This window comes from Curcuma longa, chromosome 11 (assembly GCF_044706935.1).
Source record: "Curcuma longa cultivar G26 ecotype Majalengka, Jawa Barat chromosome 11, ITB_CL_G26_1.1, whole genome shotgun sequence".
Lineage (NCBI taxonomy): Eukaryota > Viridiplantae > Streptophyta > Magnoliopsida > Zingiberales > Zingiberaceae > Curcuma > Curcuma longa.
In genome coordinates this window covers 15697058-15719871 of record NC_133871.1, presented here as the reverse complement: position 1 = coordinate 15719871, position 22814 = coordinate 15697058, and the positions used below count along the sequence as shown (strand labels likewise).

At 36.0% G+C, this 22814-nt stretch overlaps 3 protein-coding genes across 5 annotated transcripts; all 3 read left to right on the top strand.

Annotated features, from left to right (window-relative positions):
- The first annotated feature begins 367 nt into the window (after positions 1-367).
- Positions 368-4756, top strand: LOC141840485 (chaperonin CPN60-2, mitochondrial-like). The gene is made up of 18 exons (XM_074728482.1): positions 368-587; positions 669-696; positions 890-1021; positions 1128-1287; positions 1392-1567; positions 1725-1820; positions 2291-2395; positions 2478-2564; positions 2635-2724; positions 2821-2901; positions 2979-3047; positions 3189-3266; positions 3360-3455; positions 3736-3835; positions 3934-4037; positions 4114-4219; positions 4302-4380; positions 4475-4756. Exons 1-18 carry the CDS (start codon positions 550-552, stop codon positions 4578-4580), a joined length of 1731 nt encoding a protein of 576 aa, XP_074584583.1. The 5' UTR covers positions 368-549; the 3' UTR covers positions 4581-4756.
- A 495-nt stretch (positions 4757-5251) lies between these two features.
- On the top strand, positions 5252-12762 carry LOC141840953 (haloacid dehalogenase-like hydrolase domain-containing protein At2g33255). The gene is made up of 5 exons (XM_074729057.1): positions 5252-5712; positions 8515-8557; positions 8984-9044; positions 9840-9974; positions 12336-12762. Exons 1-5 carry the CDS (start codon positions 5265-5267, stop codon positions 12513-12515), a joined length of 867 nt encoding a protein of 288 aa, XP_074585158.1. The 5' UTR covers positions 5252-5264; the 3' UTR covers positions 12516-12762.
- A 1170-nt stretch (positions 12763-13932) lies between these two features.
- On the top strand, positions 13933-22317 carry LOC141840486 (dihydrolipoyllysine-residue acetyltransferase component 2 of pyruvate dehydrogenase complex, mitochondrial-like). Of its 3 annotated transcripts, none has more exons than XM_074728484.1 (20): positions 13933-14113; positions 14211-14289; positions 14959-15007; positions 15993-16102; positions 16197-16288; positions 16368-16408; positions 17188-17243; positions 17330-17404; positions 17503-17595; positions 18545-18784; positions 18924-18996; positions 20093-20193; positions 20276-20361; positions 20449-20524; positions 21096-21163; positions 21248-21314; positions 21394-21489; positions 21563-21665; positions 21756-21851; positions 21948-22317. In XM_074728484.1, the coding sequence occupies exons 2-20, from the start codon at positions 14251-14253 to the stop codon at positions 22016-22018; spliced, it is 1632 nt and encodes a 543-aa protein (XP_074584585.1). In that variant the 5' UTR covers positions 13933-14113; positions 14211-14250; the 3' UTR covers positions 22019-22317. The 3 variants fall into 3 exon arrangements, with proteins under 3 accessions (XP_074584585.1, XP_074584584.1, XP_074584586.1); XM_074728483.1 differs by having other exon boundaries at positions 14959-15019; positions 21948-22316; XM_074728485.1 differs by lacking the exon at positions 13933-14113 and having other exon boundaries at positions 14239-14289; positions 14959-15019.
- The last annotated feature ends 497 nt before the right edge of the window (positions 22318-22814 follow it).

Here is a 22814-nt window from a genome sequence, read left to right as displayed (position 1 = left end):
ACCACTGGTCGATCACGTGGCAGTGGACCCAGTCGATCTCTGTTAAAGGTGTTATAACGTCACGAGCGTTGCGGATGCTCTAACTAGGAAAAGATATAAAGCCATAACTATTTTCATTTTCGTCGCAAGTTGTTTCGCTTTGAAGTCATCATGAGAAAAAAAAATCACCTCTTATTCAAAACAAATTTTTTTTCCCGATTTCCATTCAACTTATTAATGCTCCATTAGAACCAACTAATTCTATCATCCGCGAGCCTCTGCCATCTTAACGAACGGTCCAGATTTCGTTCACGTAGCAAGGCATCAAGAACATCTTACTAATGTCAGTAGGAAAAGTAAAAAAACAGTCAAATCCGAAACCCTAAACCCTAGCGAAGACGCACCTACTGGGTTCTTTGAGTCTCGAAGGTTCGTCTCCTCCCCGCCCACCGCCGTCGTCTTCCCTTCCCCTCTATTTAATCCGCAGAAAGCTGCTCTTCCACTTGCTCTGCTCTACGGAATTATCGAGTACTGCCGATAGGCCTCCTTTGTTCGCTATTCGATCCGGCCATGTATCGCGTCGTCGCCTCCCTCGCATCCAAGGCTCGGTAAGTTTTATTTACCAGAAAGAAATGTACCAGTTTGTCCGTGTTTTATGGTGATATCTAACTTGGCTTTTCTGCTTTTAGGGTTGCTGGAGGGAGCAGTAGCCGCCAGGTATGAATGTCAGGATTTTCGTGATTGTGCTGAATTTTATGGTCATTAATGTTTTCGCATATTGAGTTTTGTTTTTGACAAGGTTTTTGTTTTTGAATTGCGATCATGAGGATATGTTTGGGGGTGATGATTGAAATAGCAGTAGGATTGTTGACGATTGTATGAGTATACGATTTATTGTTTGTTGGGTTAGATTGGAAGTAGACTTGGTTGGAGTAGAAACTATGCCGCGAAGGATATCAGATTCGGAGTGGATGCGCGTGCTTTGATGCTCAAGGGTGTGGAAGATCTTGCTGATGCGGTGAAGGTGACTATGGGCCCAAAGGTATTGCTTATTCTGTCAGAGATCATTCATGTGATCAAGAAGATGTTCATCTCGTGATACAGCGATTTAATATTCGATTCGTTTCCCCCCTGCTATTGGTTTGAAGGGACGAAATGTTGTTATTGAGCAAAGCTTTGGCGCACCCAAAGTGACAAAGGATGGCGTAACGGTAGCAAAGAGCATTGAATTCAAGGATAAAATAAAAAATATGGGTGCCAGCCTTGTGAAGCAAGTCGCCAATGCAACCAACGACGTTGCTGGTGATGGTAAGTGAAATTTTTGCGCGCTCTTTGGTAATGTTGAGTTTTTTTGTTAAATGATTTGGCTGCATTCTTTTTGGCTGATGTCTTTTTTCCCTCAATGTATACAGGAACAACTTGTGCTACAATTCTTACAAGAGCAATATTTGCTGAAGGATGCAAGTCAGTAGCAGCTGGAATGAATGCAATGGACTTGAGACGTGGTATCACCATGGCAGTTGATGCTGTTGTGACCAACTTGAAAGCCAGAGCAAAGTTGATTAGTACATCGGAGGAGATAGCCCAGGTACTCAGTTCTCTGGTATCTAGAATATCATAATGCCACCAAAAACCATGGAAAAGTATCCTCATAACTTTGGAAGGTTGTGGCTTCTGATTTTTTACCTTTTTAATTCCTTAATTTTGATTGCATTATTGACAACTTGATTAATTTTCCTTCAAAGGTAGGCACAATATCAGCCAATGGAGAAAGGGAAATCGGGGAACTAATTGCAAAAGCTATGGAGAAAGTTGGCAGAGAGGGAGTTATCACAGTCTCAGTAAGTGACATATTCTTGGTGGTGAAATTTTATGTTATTTCTATTTGTTGTCTGCTTGCATCTTTTGTTTCATTTAATAACATTCAGTTCTGTTTCTCTTCCACTATATCTTCTTTTATTCACTTGAAGTTGATGCAATTAGGTAATGATTTTGCATTCAAGAAATGCAAGTAATATTGTCAGTTCACCTTCCATCTTTCATTCTCCATACGAAAATGATGGTGGAAAATACTACTGTATTAAGAGATAACTACTTTGAATGTTATCTGCCATTCCTTTGTTTTGTGCTCCAGGAAAATAAAATACTTTTGATTGTGCATTCTGTGGACTCTGTCTGCTTGTTAGTCCTTGTTAAAATTTTTGTTGAGCTTTCTTTCTTGGCTTATAAATTTATGTTTGTAAACCTAAGTCCTAAGTACTAGTTATCATATGAAATGAAAGCTATCTGAAATCTGATATGCCCTGTTAAGGATGGGAAAACTCTCTGTGATGAACTGGAAGTTGTTGAAGGAATGAAACTTGACAGAGGATACATATCGCCATACTTCATTACTGACCAGAAGAACCAAAAATGTGTAAGAAGCATATCCAGATCAAGTACTTTCCATTCATGTAATGTTTCTTTATTGCTTCAGAATCTCATTTCCTATTTTGCAGGAACTTGAAGATCCTCTTATTTTGATACATGAGAAGAAGATCTCTAACCTCAATGCAGTAGTTAAGGTGTTAGAATTGGCATTGAAGGTGAAGTATCTTGATTCATAATGTGGTACAGTTCATATGACAAATACTGATGCTTTTCTTGTGTGCTTAGAGACAAAAACCTTTGCTAATTGTCGCTGAAGATGTAGAAAGTGATGCTCTTGCAACTTTGATTCTTAATAAGATTCGTGCTGGAATCAAGGTCAAGAATGCACTTTTTTCTGTGTTTTGGTAATTGAATTCAGTTTTGCTCCTAGATTGATCATATTCCAGCACTGACTCAGTTTTTATTGTATAGGTTTGTGCTGTTAAGGCCCCTGGTTTTGGGGAGAACAGGAAAGCCAGTTTGCATGATCTTGCCACACTCACGGGGGGATCTGTTAGTACAACTTTATGATAGATGTTGTTTTGTGATCATTAATATCTAGTGACATAGTTATTTACTTGATGGTTTAGGTCATAACGGAAGAACTTGGCATGAACCTTGAGAAAGTGGAACTTGAAATGCTTGGAGCATGCAAAAAGGTGTTGGTGTATTTTTTTTCTTTATTTGTCTATGTCTTAGAGTCAGTCCCCTGTTTCCTGAACTGGGTACTGATCAGTGACCACTTTATTGGTAAAGGGGTCCAATTCATGGTAACTGATTCATAAATGATTTAAGTGTAGGTGACAATCTCAAAAGATGACACTGTGATTCTACATGGTTTGGGTGACAAACAGGCTATTGAAGAGAGATCCCAGCAGGTCAGTTCCTTGTACCTGATCAATGACAAGCTGAAATAAATTAATGGATGCATGTTTGAATTTAGCTAATGTTTAACCTTCCTTTCATGCCAGATACGATCTGCCATTGAATCGAGCACTTCAGATTATGACAAAGAAAAGTTACAAGAGAGGTTGGCTAAACTTTCTGGTGGAGTTGCTGTCCTTAAGGTAATCATTCAAGTTAGAGAATCACTTCCATGACTTGCTCGCTAAAACTTTCTTTTAGAACAAGCAGAAAAGCAAATAGATTCTGATTAAGCATCAATTAGTTTTCACTCCTACAATGTTTTTCATAACATTAACTGTTGTTTATTGGCATGTTCTGCATCTAATTGTTGTTTTTTTTTCATTGCTTACTGATCATCATAATTATAATCATTGTAGTTGCAATTTCTATGTTAAGCTATTTCATGAACCTATATATCTCATTCACATATCGTCATTGCAGATTGGAGGGGCTAGTGAAATAGAAGTTGGTGAGAAAAAGGACCGGGTGACAGATGCTCTTAACGCAACAAAAGCTGCTGTCGAAGAGGGCATTGTACCAGGTAACCGGTTTTTTGCATAATCCTCGTCTTTTGGCACTTTTTTTTAATTTCTTTTCTTCACAATAGTTGGAAGTGAAGTACTCGTTTGTTGTTTTTAGGTGGTGGCGTTGCACTTCTTTATGCATCTAAGGACCTGGATAAGTTGCAGACAGCCAACTTCGACCAGAAGATTGGTGTCCAAATAATTCAGAACTCCTTAAAGGTTCTTGACAACCTTGTAGAACTAAATTTTGCAACTTATTATGCCGTATTTCTAACTTTCTGTTCTGAACATTCAGGCTCCAGTACATACAATTGCTTCCAATGCTGGAGCAGAGGGAGCGGTGGTTGTCGGCAAGCTTTTAGAACAAGATAACCTCGACCTTGGTTACGATGCAGCCAAAGGTCATAGTAATTCTACTTGAGTTTCTTAAAGTAGTCTTGCGACGCTAGTTAAAAACTTTGCTGATGTTTCCTTCACATCCAGGCGATTATGTTGACATGGTGAAAGCAGGCATAATCGATCCCTTGAAGGTTATCAGAACTGCTTTAGTAGATGCTGCAAGGTTAGTAAAATGATGTTCGCTCTGCCTTCCCAGCCATAAACCCTTTTGGCTCGTTACATCCAAACTCATTTCTACATGCGTCTGTTTATTTCAGCGTTTCTTCTTTGTTGACTACCACGGAAGCTGTAGTCGTCGAGCTACCAAAGGATGAGAAGGATGCTGCTGCTGTGGGCGCTGGCATGGGCGGAATGCCTTACTAATTTCGTCCAAGTATGCAATTTCATTAGATTGTCAAGTCAGGTTTGTCATTTTGCACGGCAGCATTCTTTGTTATAGTAGCTGAGGCTAGTGTTAATGCTGAAAGCCTGAGAGTCGAGTGTGTCTCTTGTTCCTGCCAAAATATTTTATTTCAAAATGATTATTACCATTGCAATAATGGAAAGGTTGTCAATTTTAGATTGGAAGGTTGTCAATTTTAGATAGTGTTATCTATTTGCAGCTGCCGAGTTAAGATTAATATAAAAATTAATTTATGCTGTTTAAAACAGGTTTAGTACTATAGAAGTGGATTGATATCGATTCTGTGGGGATTCTTTTTATCAATCATGTAAACACATTTACATTTTGAATTAACTGAAATCTAATTTCAAACACTATTAGAGTGCTCTAATAATTTTTTATTTGTAAAGAGGGCTTTAGCAATTTAAATGAGCACCTGATGCTATATATAAATTCCCTTGTCAAATATATAAAAATATTTGATATTTTTTATTTAGCAACGAATTTATTCTATAAGTTTCGCATGGGATCCACGTCACCACCATCTCAATCAGCTAATTATTCTATCAATTAAAAAAATTAACACTCGAGAAGAAACATCACAAACGCTGCCGGGTCGGGGTCACCGGCTAATCTATTGATCGGCATCGCATACATCATCTTTTATGCGGGTTGAGGTCTTTACTTTGTCTGCCCTCCGCCTGATGCTGCTCCTTCTCCCTCCGCCTCGTCTCATCTGCATCGCCCGCTGGTTCTCCTTCCGGACCGGACTCTCGCTCGCATTTTCTCCGCCTCGCCGGCTGCGTTTCTCCTCCATGTCGTCGTCGGCTCCCGATGACGGCGCGGCCGCTAGCGCCAAGAAGGGGCGCCTGCGCGGCCTGGTGTTCGACATGGACGGGACTCTTACAGTGCCCGCGATCGACTTCGGGGCCATGTATCGTGCCGTCTTGGGGGAGGAGGGGTACGCCGCCTTGCGCTCCCCCAGCGCCACCGGCGGTGGCGTCGACATCCTCCACCACATTGAGTCGTGGCCGACGGCGGAGAAGCAGCGAGCGTACGAAACGATAGCTCACTTCGAGCGACAGGGCCTCGACCGTCTTCAGATCATGCCTGGTTCGTCGAATGCCCTTAATCCAACTGCTCGTATCCGATATTTTTCGTTAATTTGTCGAAGATGTGTGTCCCTGGTTGCGATCTTGATGTGAGTAGTGATTTGTGTTTAATTCGACTAGAATATCCATGAACCTGAAATTTTTATGAGATTTTAGGATTGTTTTTGTTCTATGAAGAACATTTAGCCATCAATTTATCTTATTTTTAAGGGTGATTTTAGATTGATCTGTAGTACCATTGATTATACAAATTTTTGGGTTAGTTATTTTCCAACGTAAGAGGGTTCGTTAGTTTACTATTAAAATATATACTCTAATTTTTGCTTTTAGAGTTTGAGAGAAGCTGAGAGATCAAGAGTATGCTAGAGTTCTGATACTTAGATTGTGCAGTGCTCGAGTGAGAGTTGCTCCAAGAATGCTTGAATAGTGGATTATGATGAAAGTATACTTGGTACCTCTATGCTTACATCATTTGGTAGTAGAGTGGGTTGACCTGTTATTTCTAGTGTCTGAGTGGAGTTTACTCAACAAGTTATTAGAGACTTAGAGCACATTGTTGAGTTAATTTGTCTAGTTTGATTGTACAATGTTTTTGTTATTTTACATATGATTCATAAACTTCAGTCTATCAAGCAAGCAAAGAATAGGTGAAATCATGCAGGGACCAAACCAAATATGTTAAAGTGAGAAGCAAAAATTTTAAGGTCTTTCTAAAGTAGAGAAAAGGAAGTGATGTCAGTCGTACCACAAGTGCACGGTGTCGTTAAGTAATAAAAATATTGTTTACTAGGATTGTATTGTTGAGTACCAAAATATTCGTGAAGGAGATTATTTAGAAAATAGAGAAAAGTTGTGTTGTGGCAAAGAACCAAAAGCGATCGAATGAAAAGGGTGAGAAAGCTAGTTCGAAAGGCAATTTTAGGGTTTCAATTTCACTATGATGAATGTTGACGAATGCAATATCTTTTATCTTGACATATGATTATGAAGGGATTTATTCAAAGGCAATCAGATGTATCTATGGGGTGAAGAAAAACACAAAAACACCAATGTGTCTATCCTAATCGCAACTCATAGAGTGGACTAGGATAGACCCTTTAAGTTCTATATGACAAATCGTAAAAGCCTCAAGAGAGTCAATCACTTTCGTGGTAGCCGTATTAGTGGTCGCTTTCAAGGCATACTCCTGTCACTAGAGCTCCACGAACCTCTAGATGCTACCCTTACTTCGTAATAAGAACTCTCAAGTTGATTCTAGAGGTCGAAGATTAGAGTTTGCCGATAAGTACGCCCCCTATTCTCTATTGATCCAATCATATGTTTACATGCATTGGTTATGAGTTAGGGTTTACCTCTTGGTCTATTCCAACAAGGTAATTATCCAACTTGAACCTAGCAACACAGATGGATGGAGAGAAAACAAACCGGTTCCAATCAATAATCGTATGCATTATTAATGAAAGAAGATCAATGCATTAATATTTTTAAACAAACATTAAGTTACTCCCTAATTTTAGAATTAAAAAACTACTCAAAAATATCGATCATAGGCATCGTAGCTCCTTGTCTTCGAAGCGGCCTCCTCCTCGATCCCCTATCACGAGATCGGGGAAATCCCCAGATCATCAGATGATCTCTAAATTGCCGCCCCTTGCCTCCTTTTATAGTTCTGGAACCCTTGACAAAGTTTTCTAAAATCAAGGGAAACCTAATAAATTTTCTAAAATCAAGGGAAAGCTAATTAATTCCCTAAAATTAAGAGAAAGCTAATTAATTCTCTAAAATCAAGGGAAAGTTAATTAATTTTTTAAAATCAAGGGAAGACTAACTAATTCTCCTAAAATCAAGGAGAGACCAACAAATCCCCTAAAATCAAGGGAGATGCTAACTACATCTCCTATCCCCTAAAATTAAGGGAGATGCTATCTAAATCTCTTAAAATCAAGGAGATGCAACCGCACGACCCATGGTCGTGTCGAGTGACACGGCTTGGCTGTGTCGAGTGCTAGAAACGATCGTCGAGTCCACAGCACGAGACACAGCCGTGCTGGGTAGCACGACCAACCCATGTCAGCTGTTGGACCTTCGGTGTGCTACTCCGATGCTAGCTTTGCCTCCAAAGATGATACATGGTCGTGGCAAGGGGCACGAGTAGGCCGTGTATCATGCTGCAATGTGCGTTTCTTAGGCTTTTCGTCTCCAAATTTGCTCCAAATGTCAACATCTCCACTTCCTATCAATGTAAAGCACAAAGTGCAGTCATCCGAACTAAAATGATGAAATGAATACAAATGCTAGAAGTTTATGCAAATATACTCATGTAACGATGTAAATGCATGCTAAATGATATTGAAAATATATATATGAATCACACATATTAGGAAGCCAATCCAATACATGCTTGAGGGTGCAGATGCTAGGATAAATTGATAGTTCAGATCTAGAGGCATTTATGGTGTAGTGGTCTTTATCTTGAGAGGAATTTATTTCTTTTAACTTGTTTACTAATAAATTTTAAAGACAAATTACTAGGTAAATGAGGACACCACATCATTGTATATGATAGTGCGTTATGATTTTTCTCTAATTGAACAGTTTATCATATGTGATCCTTCTTTATCTTGTAATTTAAACATAATTGTAAAAATCATATGTTTTTTTAGAGAATGATATGGAATATGTGAAATAGTTTAACAGATAAATTTAGGTAAATATTGCATCCTAGATTCAAGCTATAATTCTACACACAGAAACTCAATATCCATTTCAATATTTTATTTTTGATAAATAAAACATATTCCAGGTGCTTTGGAACTTTGCAAGTTCCTGGATTCCAGGGAGATAAGGTAATGTCTTTTTCTTTCTTGAAGTTTATACTCTTATTTATTCATGTGCCTTATCTTGTAGACCTCCTTTCTCTCTTCAAGCTGATTATTGCATGAAGATTTATAGTGCTTTTATACTTGAATAATGTCAGCACCTATTTTTTTAAGGCATATTTAGTATTACTTTTTATTTAATGCATATTTTTTAAGGTATTTCTCTAAGGCATATTCAGTATTACTTTTTATTATCTGTGTTTGACACTTAACCAGTGCTACACTACAGGTGCTACTAAATTGAATGTGCCAATGCTTGATAGAAAGTGAGGGAACATGATATTTAAGTAACACTACATTTTCCTGAGTCGCATTCATTAGCTATGCTATCTTTTCCTTTTACGCTGATCTGCATTATTGTCTAGATTGCTTATTACCTAAAATCTTTTTCAGGAGAGGTTTGATAACTCGGAATGTCAAGGCTTCCGTTGATATATTTCATCAGCGGTTTGGAGTAAGTTATTAGTTTGTTTGTATTCATGATTTCGTGTACCTTTACTTTTTACTTGAAAATAAATCTGTCAAAGTTTATGTACAGGTTATTAGGGTATTTGTAATGGGTAGGTGTAAAAGGTTTATGGTTTGTCTTGAGTCCTATTAAATACCATGAAAAGACGTCTTTCAGATATCCATATAATTTAATTCTACCCACTTCTAGATGGTATCATAGCACGTCTTTTTAGAGTTAGGATTTCTACAATATTTCCTGTTGGCCACTTATTTTTTGTACAGTTGCACCCTTCCCTCATCCCTGCTTTCTTCTCCTTTTCTAATTCTCGCTCTGCCTTGTTGGTCATGTTCATCTTCATCATTGCACAACCCCAGATTTCTCATGATATCTCAACTGAGAGAATGCACAACAATGCCTAGCCTAGGATAAATAAAATCCTCCGTCATAAACCTTGTCAAGTACAGTACTTACCATAATCAACTGTCTTTCTAGATTATTAATTACCAAATTGAATTAGATGAATGGATTGAACACAAATGTGGTACCTGGATTAGAGTTGAAATCATTCTCGATTTATGGACTACGTTTACCAAATTTTTAGCTGTCCAAGTCTTTGGTTGATTATATGTAGGAATTAGGAGGTTGCCAACTTGTTATGATTAATATGTAGTATGTTAATGTTTGTCTATTTGATTGATATACAGACATTTATGTTTTTGTTCATAGACAAAGTTTTACTATGTTTGCTTAAGTTGAAATGTTTTCTAATATTACAATGCAATATTTTCTATGATGTAGATGGAGTTTGTCCCTGCACTGAGTAGGGAATTTCGTCCTTATAAGCCAGACCCAGCTCCTTTGTTGCATATCTGTTCAGTTTGGGATATTCCTCCAGGTGAAGTCATGATGATTGGTGACAGCCTCCGAGATGATGTGAGTGAATTTATTCCTGTAAAATATATCTCTGAATGAAAAAATATATATATATCAACTGTCGAATTCTTCATCATGCAATTCCTTCCAGTGGTCTTTTTTTACTCTGAATGTTCAATGTCTCATTATGTTTTTTTTTTTCAATATGCCTATATGCTATTTTACTGTGATTGTCTTGTTCTCTTATTTTGAGTGATCACCAGGTCTTCAGAAAAATTACTGGTCTCTGACATGCCTTAATGATCACATTGACTTCCTTGATGTGTAAATTGAAAATGGTTAGTCCCAAGAACTTGTTGGGAGTTGCTAAGGTCTCTTTATCAACGGATCTAGCTTCTTGAGCCTGAGCAGTACTTATAGGGGATATCGCTTCCGACTTTCTTTAAATTATTGATTGAAAACCTTTTCTATCCTTTGGTCCTATTTTTTTCCAGGAATTGGATATGAACTATTATTTTTACAATTTGATATAAGAAAGATCAAACATCAAGCAAGCTAAACAAAATGAAAAAGCAATCCTTGCATTTCTGCCTGGCATCATTTCTTGTACAGTAAGAGTTAAGAATAGGTCTCCTCTCCATTTGTTCCCCATGAGGGGATACCGAAAATGTCATCAGTTAAAGAATAATTAAATATGTTAGACAAAACCACTTGGACAGCTAGCGACACTGAACCTAACTACAGATAGTCCTTGTGCCCATTAATGAACCTATATTCTTCTGTTTTTGGTGTTAAATTCAGCTGATATTTATGTGTTCTGTGAGCTAGTTGACACCTCTTTAATTGATTTCAGACTTTATGCTTAATTTTCTCACCAGTTCAGTTTAACCTTGCAACAAAATGCAATATGATTAAATTGAATAATTTTTGTTTGCTTAAGTCCTAATCTGTCATTCTCTTTAGATATTGAATGAAGAAAGAGGTTCGGGCAACTGATCTGTATATCTTCTCATTTCTGTTTGGATTTATATGGTCCTATAAAATTTATTTGTATCATACTATATCTAAGATTTTAGTTTCAGTGGTGCATATTTTTGTACGTCTGAGTTGATTTATTCTGGAGTGTGCTATTACATCACTTGTAGTAAAAAAATCTTTTTTCAAGTGCAGTAATTTTTCCCCCCTAATTGGCACTTCTGTCTCTTACATGTAATTTATATTGTGCCAAGATCTTCATTAATTATTTTCAGGTTTATGTCAATAAATTTTGTCACGTTTTTATGAGATCTAATCTCCATGCTAACCACAGAGTCAATAAGGAGATAACGGGTTTGCACTTTTTTATGCTTGTTTCTGAATTTGGAGAGATTCTGATGAGTATGAAAGTTTAGTGGACTCCCAGAAACTGGCATTAAGAGGGAAATAACAGAACCATGAAGGTAAGGAAGCTTGTGGATCCTTCACTACTAATGTTTGGTCTCTTGAAAAAAAATGTGGAGAGAATTAAACAGAGTAATTTCTCTATAACCACTCACTCACTATAAAGTTGGCCCTTGTGTGTGGGGAGTATAGCAGCACACTTATACCTTCCTGTTTAATTATTGCTAATGTGAAATGAGTAAATTGTCAAAGGATTGATGGGTTTAGGTGTGTATGAGGCTAAGCCTGTCGCAATGTTTTAATGCTGTGCTGACACCAGTAAGGACATCGAATGAATTGTCTTACTTGATTGAGCAATACAATGAAGTAGGTAACTTGGGAGCCCTTGTACGGAGATAACAATCCTTATTCAATTTTGTGCATGGATCCCTCAGGTCAGTCTGATGTGCCTGATAGCAACTATCTAACCTCTATCCTTAAAGCAACTATGGTTGCACAATTTAGCATCTCATTAGTAACCTCCCAAAGTCACGTACACTAGAATGGTTTTTCTAGTATCACCATTAAATCTGTTACTGGTCCAGTTGGGTCCTAGTCCATCCTTCCAAAGAGCTTTGTGCTTCTACATTATTGGCTTGCCTCATTTTTTTTCTTTATGCTAATTAGAACCATTGCATACTGTTCATGTTTGATAATGAAAATATTTTCAGAATTGTGAATGTGGATCAAGTGGGATTAAGCCAACACTAGGGGATCAAATGTCGCATTTGTTTTATACTCCCTGAGTGTTCTATTCACACCATTGGGTAAACATTCAGATAAAGCAATCATTGTCAGAATAATCACACTTTTGCTTGGAACACGTGCCATGTGTATATGCATCGTCTTGTAGTCCCGTTTCATTCAATATTTTTATGCAACCACTGGTTGTGGTTGTGTACTAAGTAAATTTAATTGCATAATATCTTTGTAATAAATAACTAACTCGAGCTCTTTGGTGAAGTTAATGATGATAAATGAATTATCTTTCACAATTTGCAGGTGGCCTGCGGGAAGAGAGCTGGAGCTTTCACTTGCTTGCTGGACGAAACCGGGAGGTATGACTCCCTTGTTTCCTACGCTGATGATCTAAAGCCAGATTTCAAGGTGTCTTCACTTTCTCAAGTTTTATTGTTGCTGGAAAATCATTTTGAACTGATGCCGCGACTTCAAACAGCCTAGATATCTTAAATCACAGTAAATTTATTTAAAGACGAAAAGACTGTCATCAACGTTGTCTTGCTACAATCTATTGTTGATTGGTAATATCTAGCAAGATTATGTGACTGATTCTGACGGTTTGGATTTCATCATACAAGCACAATTGGGGTTCAAACATGTAATCTTTTTAAGTCCCAAGTGGACATATCCATAGAATAAATTTTGTAATGGAACTTGTGAAATATTACTACGGATTTGTCATTATAAATTAATATATGTAACCTTTTAATCTTGAAATTCCTCATAAATATCATTCCTTTGAACCAAATTTATATTAATGTTGTTTGGATAAAATTATATATATAATGTTCTTACTATAATTTGATAATTTTTTTTATTTTTATTTTTTTCTTTGGAATTTATTTTGTGTCAGTTATTTTTTTTATTTAAGTGCCATTTTAAAATATCAAATAAATGTTGTTTTCATTTCATACCTGCTTTGAAAAACTACGTGTCTAAAAGTTAAATGACAATATTTGTACTAGCTTTTGAGTGCTATAATGAAACATTTGAGTCCTTAATTGAAATCTAAAATTGCAAATATGCAAAATTACATGTTTGCATAAATATATTTTTTCCCTTATAATATTATATTTAGTTGATTAACTTAGAACGCTGAGTAAATTATCTCATTATCCTTTAATATTTTTGTTTATCATCCAGCATAAAAGATCCAAAGTATTGATAATAAAATGCACCTAATACAAGTGGAATTACTTTATGATTATATTGATATTTAATCTTTTTGTATTCTCAACGTTGCCGATATGCTATTTGACAAAATGCTCGACAGGGACTTTATATCTTTAAGTCATGTTTTCGTCTTCGACTTTATATCTTTAAGTCATGTTTTCGTCTCCTCAACATTCCCAACGTGGTGTTTGACAAAATGCCCAACAAGGACTTTATACGTTGTGGAATTGGAAGCTCTCGTGCCCATCAACGTAGTAGAACAGTCCTTGGTCGGGCAATTGAGAAAAGTTTCAACATGTAATTTTTCGATTTATCTTTTCATAAATGATCATGAAATCGCTGTAGCGTAAAAGCCTCTACAATTTTCACTATATCGAAAAGAAAATTCAGATCATTATTCTAAACGTAAAATGTGAGTTAAGTCTGGTTAATTGGATATTTGTTTTTTTTTAAATAATTTGTCGATACAATTTAAAATAGCAACTGAAATCAACCTTATTGAACCGCTCGGCTCGATTGAAAATATTGAACCGGATTTTTCTAACACCAGTCCCGTTACTCGGCCGTCACTAGTGGCGAAGCGGCATCCGACTTCCTCATTTCTTATTTTATTTTATAATTGACTTTTTCCTCATTTATTCTAAAGATTTAATGGATCAATAAAAAGAAACATATTCCTCGCTAGTAATAGGTTTTTTCCTTCGATCGATCTCTTCCCAATCCCACCACGCTACCAGAGTAAACCCTCATCGCCCACGCCGCCCGTCGATCTCCGGCAAGCGCTCGGGCTTGGGATTCACTGCGCACCATTGCATCCTCTCTCTCTTTCCACAAGTTTGGTGTGCTTTCCCTTGACACCGACGCAGGTGAGGAATCTCGATCTCTTATACTGTGCGCCCACCAAATTAGATAGGACGGTTTGGTGGATCTCGCCTTCTTGACGTGAATAGCTTGATTTATCAGCGTCCGAGTCTGCTACTACTAGGTCCGTTCCGATCCAGTCATGACGATCGCTTCTCAATTGATCCGTCACTCCCGCAAGGTGCGCTTACGGAATTTGGTGGCTATATTGCTTCGGGATATTTAATGCTTCTTGCGGCTTTCTTTTTATCTCGTTGTATTTCTTATTAATCGTGATTCTGATTGAAATTTTGTGAATTTTAGTACGCTCTGAAATGATATATTACACTACAAAGGATATAAAATGCTTTTGATTCAGGACTTGTAGATGATTTATTTTTCTCTTTTGTGGAATATCAGTACGTAACGTGTAATGAAATAGATCTATTCATATGAGTAATGGAATATCCTTGACTTGAAGTTTTGCAACGCGATAAAATGGTTTTTGTTGAGTAACTCATTCCTTGAATTTATATGAAATGGCTTATCTTTCTAACATGCTCAATAAAAAAAGTACAGAAAAATGATAACTTTATCTATTGTTTGGAATGACTACTGAAAACTGGTGTTACATGCATAGAACCCACTCCTGATAACTTTTGTGGTTGCATCTTTATTCTTGGTGTTGCAAAGTTATATCCTTTCTATATCAGAATATTTCAAATTCACATCAGATGCTTTTCGATCCCTTAACGGGGACTGTTGAGTATGATAATGTTGGAAACTACTGTACCATGGATATGCTTGTGTTGTTTTAGCTATTCTTCTTTTCATGTTTGATGACTCTTAACCTTTGTATCTGATATTGCAGCTTAAGGGTGCTCAAAATATTCTACTGCAGGAATCTGCTGTTCTTGCAGGTTTCTCTAAACGTACTAACTCTATTGATATTTGCCTTAATATGCTCGTTTAGTGTCTTCTTTTGTGTAATCTCAGTTGCCTTTTCAGTTCCTGCTTCTGTAATTTTAACAAGTTCCAGTATATTAAGTATGAGGACTTAATCATTGTTTATCTTACCACAATCACTGTTTAGTGCTCTCTATTATTCTTCTGTTAATTATTGAATTATGTCTCTAAGCTATATTCTATAAGTGTTTACATTTTTGTTTCAAAATAAAAGCATTTTCATTCAGGACGTTGGAATTAGTTTTCTAGTCAAATAGGAAATGCCTAATGCATTGTTCATTTCTCTCTTTCTTCAGCTGCTGTATCTTTTAGAATCTTTTCATGATTTCTTCTGCATCTTGATGTACAATAGTTTCATATTCACTTTATCTAACTACTTGTAGTTCATATTTATTTATATAACTACATGTAGTTACTATTCCAATAGCCATTTTGTGTTTAAGCATTTTAATTGGGTGCATCGAAAAACTTTTTGTCTTCTATTCTTGCTTTCACTATTTAACACATCTATGGCTGTGAAAATCTGCGTATATTTTCAAAATAGTTGATCATAATGTCAGTTTCATAGTTATTATTTGTTTATATTTACTTATCTGAATAATGTGTTTCATGCTTTCTACTCAAGATACTTCTTGCCATGTCTTGTAAAAACCTTATAACAAGGAGGATGTATGGCAATGTGTTTCTATAGTTGTAGGGTCAAAAATACATATCTTACATTTTACTGTAGATGAAAGGGCAACTAATTATAGACACTGATGTGAGCCTCAAGTACCTCTGAGACAAATGGTTATTTTGAGTAAGGGATTCAAATCTATAGTAATTTGTTTTACATAGAAAGCCCCAGTTATTTACATTGTTGCATCTCTTTCTTTTCTCCTAATCTCAATGTAATGAGATAAATCTTCTTCATGCCATTGTTCTTTGTTCTTCTTTTAGATGTATCAAGGAATTATGTGGGTGTTTTCTGCAAAGAAAACTATCGAGATTCTGAATCTTATGTTCGTCGGATTTGTACTAAGAGCAACAATGTCAGTGACAGAAGAAAGGTAATGATCTCAAATCTTGAAGGAGCTACTGATGAGCTTTATTCTTGCAGTTGATCTTCAAAATTTGACCTAATCAAACTTGTTATTTGTTCAGGCATTTTCTTCACTGGGGACCAACAGTTACAAAAAAACACCTGCCAAGAGTTTTACTTTGTTTGGCATGAGATCCAACCATGCTTCATCCAGGTATGTGCCTACACTAATTATATATACTCTGTTTTCCTTTTACCATAATAAGCTGATTTAAGTGTTTTCTATTTCTCAGTATACTGACTATGCAAAGGAGACTGTTCTCAAGTAATCCAGGTTCAAGTTTTGCTTCTATTTCACCCTTTTTCTCACTTTAAAATTTATTTCTTTTCTTTGTTTATGAAACTCTATATTGATCGTTTCTGATGAGCTACAAGACAATACAATGTATTGCTTATTTCTCCTATACTGGTGGCATGAAGTTGAAGAGTGTAGATGATTAATGCATATCTGAACTTACCTTTATTGTTATTTGGTTGACAAATGTCCACTGCCATATCCAGTTTGTAATGCTTTGCCTTTGTTAATCACATGTGTACAGTGATGGTTGGCCTAAGGCTAGATGCTTGCATGAGTAAGCTTTGCTTGTGTAGATGAAAATACTTTGTGAGGCTTGCAATTTTCATACTGTTGGATCATGGTTTGAGACTCTGCCTTTTATTTGAGGAAAATTTGTTCTGCAGGAGTGATACAGTTGTCTACTGTTAGTTTTGGTTGAGGGGCATATAGCATCCTTCATTAGTGTTCCAAGTTAGGTAGGTCTATTAACTTAGTTTTGGTTGTATATAAGGAAGCATTTATAACACAGAGAGACTAATCAATTCAACTAAAGCAAATATAAATCAAAACACTTTTCAACAATTAATTCCAATTCCAATTCCAAAATTTGGCTGGTAGCGATTGGAATCGCTGACATTGAGAATATGTTTTATAATGTTGTATATGTAGTTTCCTCACATTTTTCTTGTTTTGTTTGCATATTTAAGTATTATTAATCTTCTAACAATCAAATTTAGAGCATTTACATCAGTATTTTTATCTCTTTGTTTTGTTAGATCTCCCCCCACATCAGGCCCTTGGAATGCCATCTCTTTCACCCACCATGACTGAGGTACATAACCCTTGTGCATTTCAAACTTCAATTCTACTAAATATATAGCTTCTAGCACTTGAATGTTCTGCACTGTCCCTTCGTAGGGTAACATTGCAAGGTGGCTAAAGAAGGAAGGTGACAAAGTTACACCTGGTGAGGTGCTCTGTGAGGTGGAAACTGTAAGTCAAATTTACATGGAAAAACACACGTGTTTTACATATTGTAAAATTGCACAGCATTGACCCTTTTTCATTTGTCTATGCCAAAAAATGATCAGGACAAAGCTACTGTGGAAATGGAATGCATGGAAGAAGGATATCTTGCTAAGATAATACATGGAGATGGGTCCAAAGAGATAAAAGTTGGTGAGGTAATTATATATATTGTTCGCATCTTTTTACCAGATACCAAGCTTATGGTTTTACTATTAGCTTGTGAGGTTTTAATTTTTTGTTTTATTTAGCTTTGGATTTTGATGTGGAAATTCTCTTAGTGAGCTTTTCATGGTCTTGATGTTAATGTTTTTTTTGTTGCTTCCGACACCTCTCGTATTTTTGTGAAGCACTTTGGTTATGTGATGGATATTGTCATTGTTGTCCATAAAGAACTGAAATTTTTTCATGAAAATTATAGGCATCATAGTTCAAATAATTAGTTCCTAATTTTTCATTTGTAGGTATATTCAGTGTGGTTATTCATTTGTTTTATATGGTTTCACATCAAGATTGTTAAACACAGAAAGAGTTATTTCTCTATTGTCTCTCTTATTTGCTCAACTTGCATTTTGCTGACTGAGATTGATACTTGATAGGATCAACATTATGAGGGGCCTATTAGACCTCTCCAGGTGTAAGTTGGTAAGTCGGCAGTGTCATGAGTCTTGTAGGAATAAAAAGATTTCCCATTTCACTTATAGTTAGACTATCAACCTTGTCTGTGGGTTTTTGCTATTTAATTAGTCAGTTAATTTCAACATGCAAAGGCTGAAACAATTCTTGTTTGCATTATTTCCATCATGGTAGTCACACGGACTTTGAACTTCTCAAGGTATTGGTATGGTTGGACTTCTTAAATTCTTTAAGATGATAAAGAAGCTTAGGAATAGAATAAAATCTTCTGCATTTGTTGTTAGGTTGGAAAGACCATCAATAATTATATTATGTAGGCATGTTCAATCACTTTCACATTCTATTTTCAAGATACAATATCTATTGATGGGTACAATTCTATTAACTATTACAAGGGTGTGCTTTTTGAATGATATAAGGTGCATGAAGAATTTATTTATTGCTATCTCATCAAGAATAATCTGTCATCAGATAATTGCTATAACTGTGGAGGAAGAGGGAGATATTGAGAAATTTAAAGATTACAAGGTTTCTGAATCTGCTGGTCCTACTGAAGTTAAGACAGCATCTGAAACTCCACAATCTAAAAAGGAAGAGGAACCCCCTGCTAAGGCTGTTGAACCAAAAGCTGTAAAGACTGAAGAAGTGTCTCGTCCAGAAGACAGGATATTCTCTAGTCCCCTTGCAAGAAAGTTGGCAGAAGACAACAATGTGAGATATTTACTTTATTTGAGTTTTTTTTTTATATTGATCTTTATCAAAATTGAATGTCATTTACTTGTGAATTCTATGAATCCTCTTCCTAAAAGACCTGAGGTCTTTTACCTTTTTTATATTTCTCCTTTTGCAGGTACCTCTTTCAAGCATTAAAGGTACTGGCCCTGATGGCCGGATTTTAAAGGCAGATATTGAAGATTACTTGGGTACACATTTCTAGCCCTTTTCTTTTGTTGTCATGCCCTTTTCCTTATTAAAATTTTCTGCAGAAGCAGTATTCTTGCTGTCCATTAGTTGTTTCAGGGTCAAATTGGGATTATCTTCTATTTGCTTAACTATTATAAGAGAAAAATACTTATATAGTAAGGGTTACACGGTCATTTAACTGGCTTTAAAACATAACCTAACTATCCAAACATCAAGTCAACACAATAACCATGAAATCTAACAACTGTCAGTGACCACTGAATGAGAGTATTTTGTTTAGCATCCTGATTTTTGGTGTGTCAACCTACAATGCAGAGTTTCTTGATGATAGATCTTGTGTTTGAAGCATTCTATAACATAATACAAAAATGAATTTATGGTTTAGCTCTGTTTGCTACATGCTTATAATTTTCAAGCCCATTTATTCATTTTTCACTTATGTTATTGTTCACAAAACATCTATTTATTTCTGTATTAGATTTTGCAGCTTGGTTAAATCTTAATTCTAGTTCTTTTTCGGTGACTCTGTAGCAGCCAATATTGAGATCTTTTGTTATCTAATTTGGAACAAAGAGTGGGAGTTAACATTCATGCTACCATCTACTGAAATTTCTACAGCTATATTATTCACACCAATAGTTTGTGATCATTGAATAGTTATTCAATCTTGAGAACAAATCATGGATTTTGGAATGCCTCAACTGGGCGTGAGGATGCAAGGGAATATACTTGTTTATCTGGGTTAAGAAAACAGTATCTCAAATGTAGTTTACCAAGCCCTAATAATGAATTATGTGGAACTAGGCAATTAAGAAGCTATGTACAATATTCTCTCTGGGGTTTTTGGGCACACACATCATTTTTGAAAAAAAATGAAATAAAAAGTGAAGGCCAACCATTTTAGAGGCATTGGGGATTCCTCCTTTTTGCGTATTTAAGATTGAGGGAACTATGTACTTGTTTAGAACCCGTATATAATTAGTTGACTTCATTTGATGTTACTCCAGATTTTTAGTGCATATATATAGATGTTTAGTTGTGCAAGGTAACGGGGTTTAGGGAGTTTCTTATTACTTTCTGTATTATTGAATGTAGCATCTCAAACAAAGGTTGTCTCTGCACCACCAAAGGCAAAGGAATCAGCAGGCGGTCGACTATTAGATTATGTGGACATTCCAAATTCCCAGATAAGAAAAGTAAATTAATCTGTCCTTTAATCTTGTCACATGATATAGCTTATTGCCTTGTTATTTTCTGTCTGATGCTCTTATTCTGCAGGTTACAGCTTCCCGCTTGCTGCTCTCTAAACAAACAATTCCTCATTATTATTTGACAGTTGACACCCGTGTTGACAAACTTGTGGAGTGAGTCTCTATTTGCAGTACTTCATTTTTGTCGAATTTGACTTGATTAAGATATTCCTCGAGTATGAACTATTTTGCCCGCTCCAGGTTGAGGAAAGAACTTAATTCTCTCCAAGAGGCTTCTGGTGGTAAAAAACTATCTATCAATGACCTTGTTATAAAGGTTTATTCTCTTTACACCTCAAATTGCAAGATGTTATTCTAGTTGCTTTTACATTATCTGCTGAAGTGGTACTCATCAATAACCTCCTAAACCCCGGTTTTTCATGTTCCAGATAAAAACTTTTCCAGGAATAGAAATTTAAAGTTAAAATAAAAAAGATAAAAATCTAGTCAGGTTTTTATGGACACCTTGATTTGTTATCCTAGTTTTTATTTGTGGTTGTTGTTTAAACATTCCAAAAATGGTACGTGAGAAGACAAGACACCATTTTCTAGAAGGACAATCAATTTGTATGGAACACTACCGTAATATAGAAAAAGTAGCTAGATAGAGATGCAAAGTTGTATTATATTCAAAAAATTAGGTTAAATATTAATCTATTTGAATTTTCATAAATTAACCCATTCATTAAATTAGTAGCAATCTCTATATTCAACAGATTTCATCCTAGTATGCAATGGTTTTGTGCTTGAGAGACTTGAACTAACACCATGGATCCCATGTTGTCTCTCAAATCTTGTTTTAGAATGACAATTAAATATATTTAATCCTAATTTACCTTGAATGGCAGGCAACTGCTCTGGCCCTTCGCAAAATTCCTCAGTGCAACAGCTCCTGGATGAATGACTTCATACGCCAGTAAATCATTGTTTCATTTTATCAAATTTTAGGGACACTTTGTTTCAAACAGGTTATATTCCTCCTGGTTTGTTCTTAACCCAGGTACAACAATGTTAACATCAATGTTGCCGTTCAAACAGATAATGGATTATTTGTTCCAGTCATCAAGGTGTTTGTTGGCAAGAACTTTGATCTCAGATCTTCATCGTCATCATGTAGCGCTAATTTCTTATGCACAAATTATGCAGGATGCAGACAAGAAGGGACTTTCTACAATTGCAGAGGAAGTGAAAATTTTAGCTCAGAAGGCAAAAGAAAACAACTTGAAACCAGAAGATTATGAGGTGCACAGAATTACAACTGTCATGCTTCTAAATGCAGTATTCTGCCCAATAACTCCGTAAGGTGATTTTGCAGGGAGGTACATTCACAGTTTCAAATCTGGGAGGCCCCTTTGGTATCAAACAGTTCTGTGCCATCATAAATCCTCCTCAATCTGCCATTCTGGCTGTTGGATCTGGTATGAATGGATTGTTTTAAGTAATGACATATATCTGAAATCCAATAATGGTTTCACTTTCACTGATTCTCAAAATCGTTGATGGAACAGCTGAGAGACGAGTGCTTCCTGGTGGTGGTCCTGATCAATTTGAATTTGGCACCTTCATGTCAGTAACATTGAGCTGCGATCACCGAGTGATTGATGGTGTGTGCCAGCTGCTCATCCATTTCGTTTAACATTAACATGTTGCATTTCTGGACTCAACTGCAAATTCTCACTATTCAAATTTCACTGTGTTAGGCGCAATTGGGGCAGAGTGGTTGAGAGCTTTCAGAAGCTACATAGAGAATCCACAATCCATGTTGCTGTGAAGCAAATCTGCACCCAACGTTCTTTTTGTAGGATTTGCCAAATAAGGCTCCAGATACTCTCCAGTTCTTTTGTTTATTCTCTTCTTTCCTAAATGGTTGGTGTATTATCATTATGGCCTCTGGTGAGGACCTGGCAGTACCCAACACGAGCTAACAAAATATTTTTCTTGAGGAATTTTCGACTGAAAAATTACCGGCATGAAGGAGTGTCGGAGCCACACGGAGTGGCCAACTGTTAACTTGCTTATTGATTGCTCAATCTCTGGGTTGATTTTTAGACATCAATAATTCTCCTATTTTTGCTTTATTTTCTTGTGTCTCTGACCGTTTGTTGTGAGTTTTATTAGCTTTTTATCAGGTTGGCTATCTCTTCCACGGGTAATTAGTTTTGTAACATCTTTGAATTAATCTTCGGAATTTTGTTATTTTTGTTCGGGTGTTGATTGTTTTACAAATTTTAAATTTAGTTTAGTTGTTAGATTAAATTGGTTTGATTTAGCAGAGGTTAAGTATTAAATTACGTATCATAAATTTAGATTTATCAAATAATGGTGCATTTCATTTTCAAAATACCCTTATAGACTAATATCTTAGAGACTTCAAAAGTTATTTTATTATGTTATTATGACTATTAAAAAATTATAAATGTGTTGAGTAAAATACTTTGATGGAGTTCTATTAGCTAAAATTAAAAAGTAAAAAGAAAAAGAAAAACGAAATTTATAAATTTTAGATGAATAGGCAGATTTTAGAAAAATTATGCCATCTACATTCAACTTACCACATTTATAATAAC

Coding starts and splice junctions, on each gene's coding strand:
- LOC141840485 (XM_074728482.1), top strand. CDS start 550: ATGTATCGCGTCGTCGCCTCCCTCGCATCCAAGGCTCG. Junction 1,568..1,724: donor CATCGGAGGAGATAGCCCAG/GTACTCAGTTCT, acceptor TTTCCTTCAAAG/GTAGGCACAATATCAGCCAA. Junction 4,038..4,113: donor TAATTCAGAACTCCTTAAAG/GTTCTTGACAAC, acceptor CTGAACATTCAG/GCTCCAGTACATACAATTGC.
- LOC141840953 (XM_074729057.1), top strand. CDS start 5,265: ATGCGGGTTGAGGTCTTTACTTTGTCTGCCCTCCGCCTGATGCTGCTC. Junction 5,713..8,514: donor CCGTCTTCAGATCATGCCTG/GTTCGTCGAATG, acceptor AACATATTCCAG/GTGCTTTGGAACTTTGCAAG. Junction 9,045..9,839: donor TATTTCATCAGCGGTTTGGA/GTAAGTTATTAG, acceptor TCTATGATGTAG/ATGGAGTTTGTCCCTGCACT.
- LOC141840486 (XM_074728485.1), top strand. CDS start 14,251: ATGACGATCGCTTCTCAATTGATCCGTCACTCCCGCAAG. Junction 17,405..17,502: donor TGCTCTGTGAGGTGGAAACT/GTAAGTCAAATT, acceptor AAAAATGATCAG/GACAAAGCTACTGTGGAAAT. Junction 18,997..20,092: donor AGATATTGAAGATTACTTGG/GTACACATTTCT, acceptor TATTGAATGTAG/CATCTCAAACAAAGGTTGTC.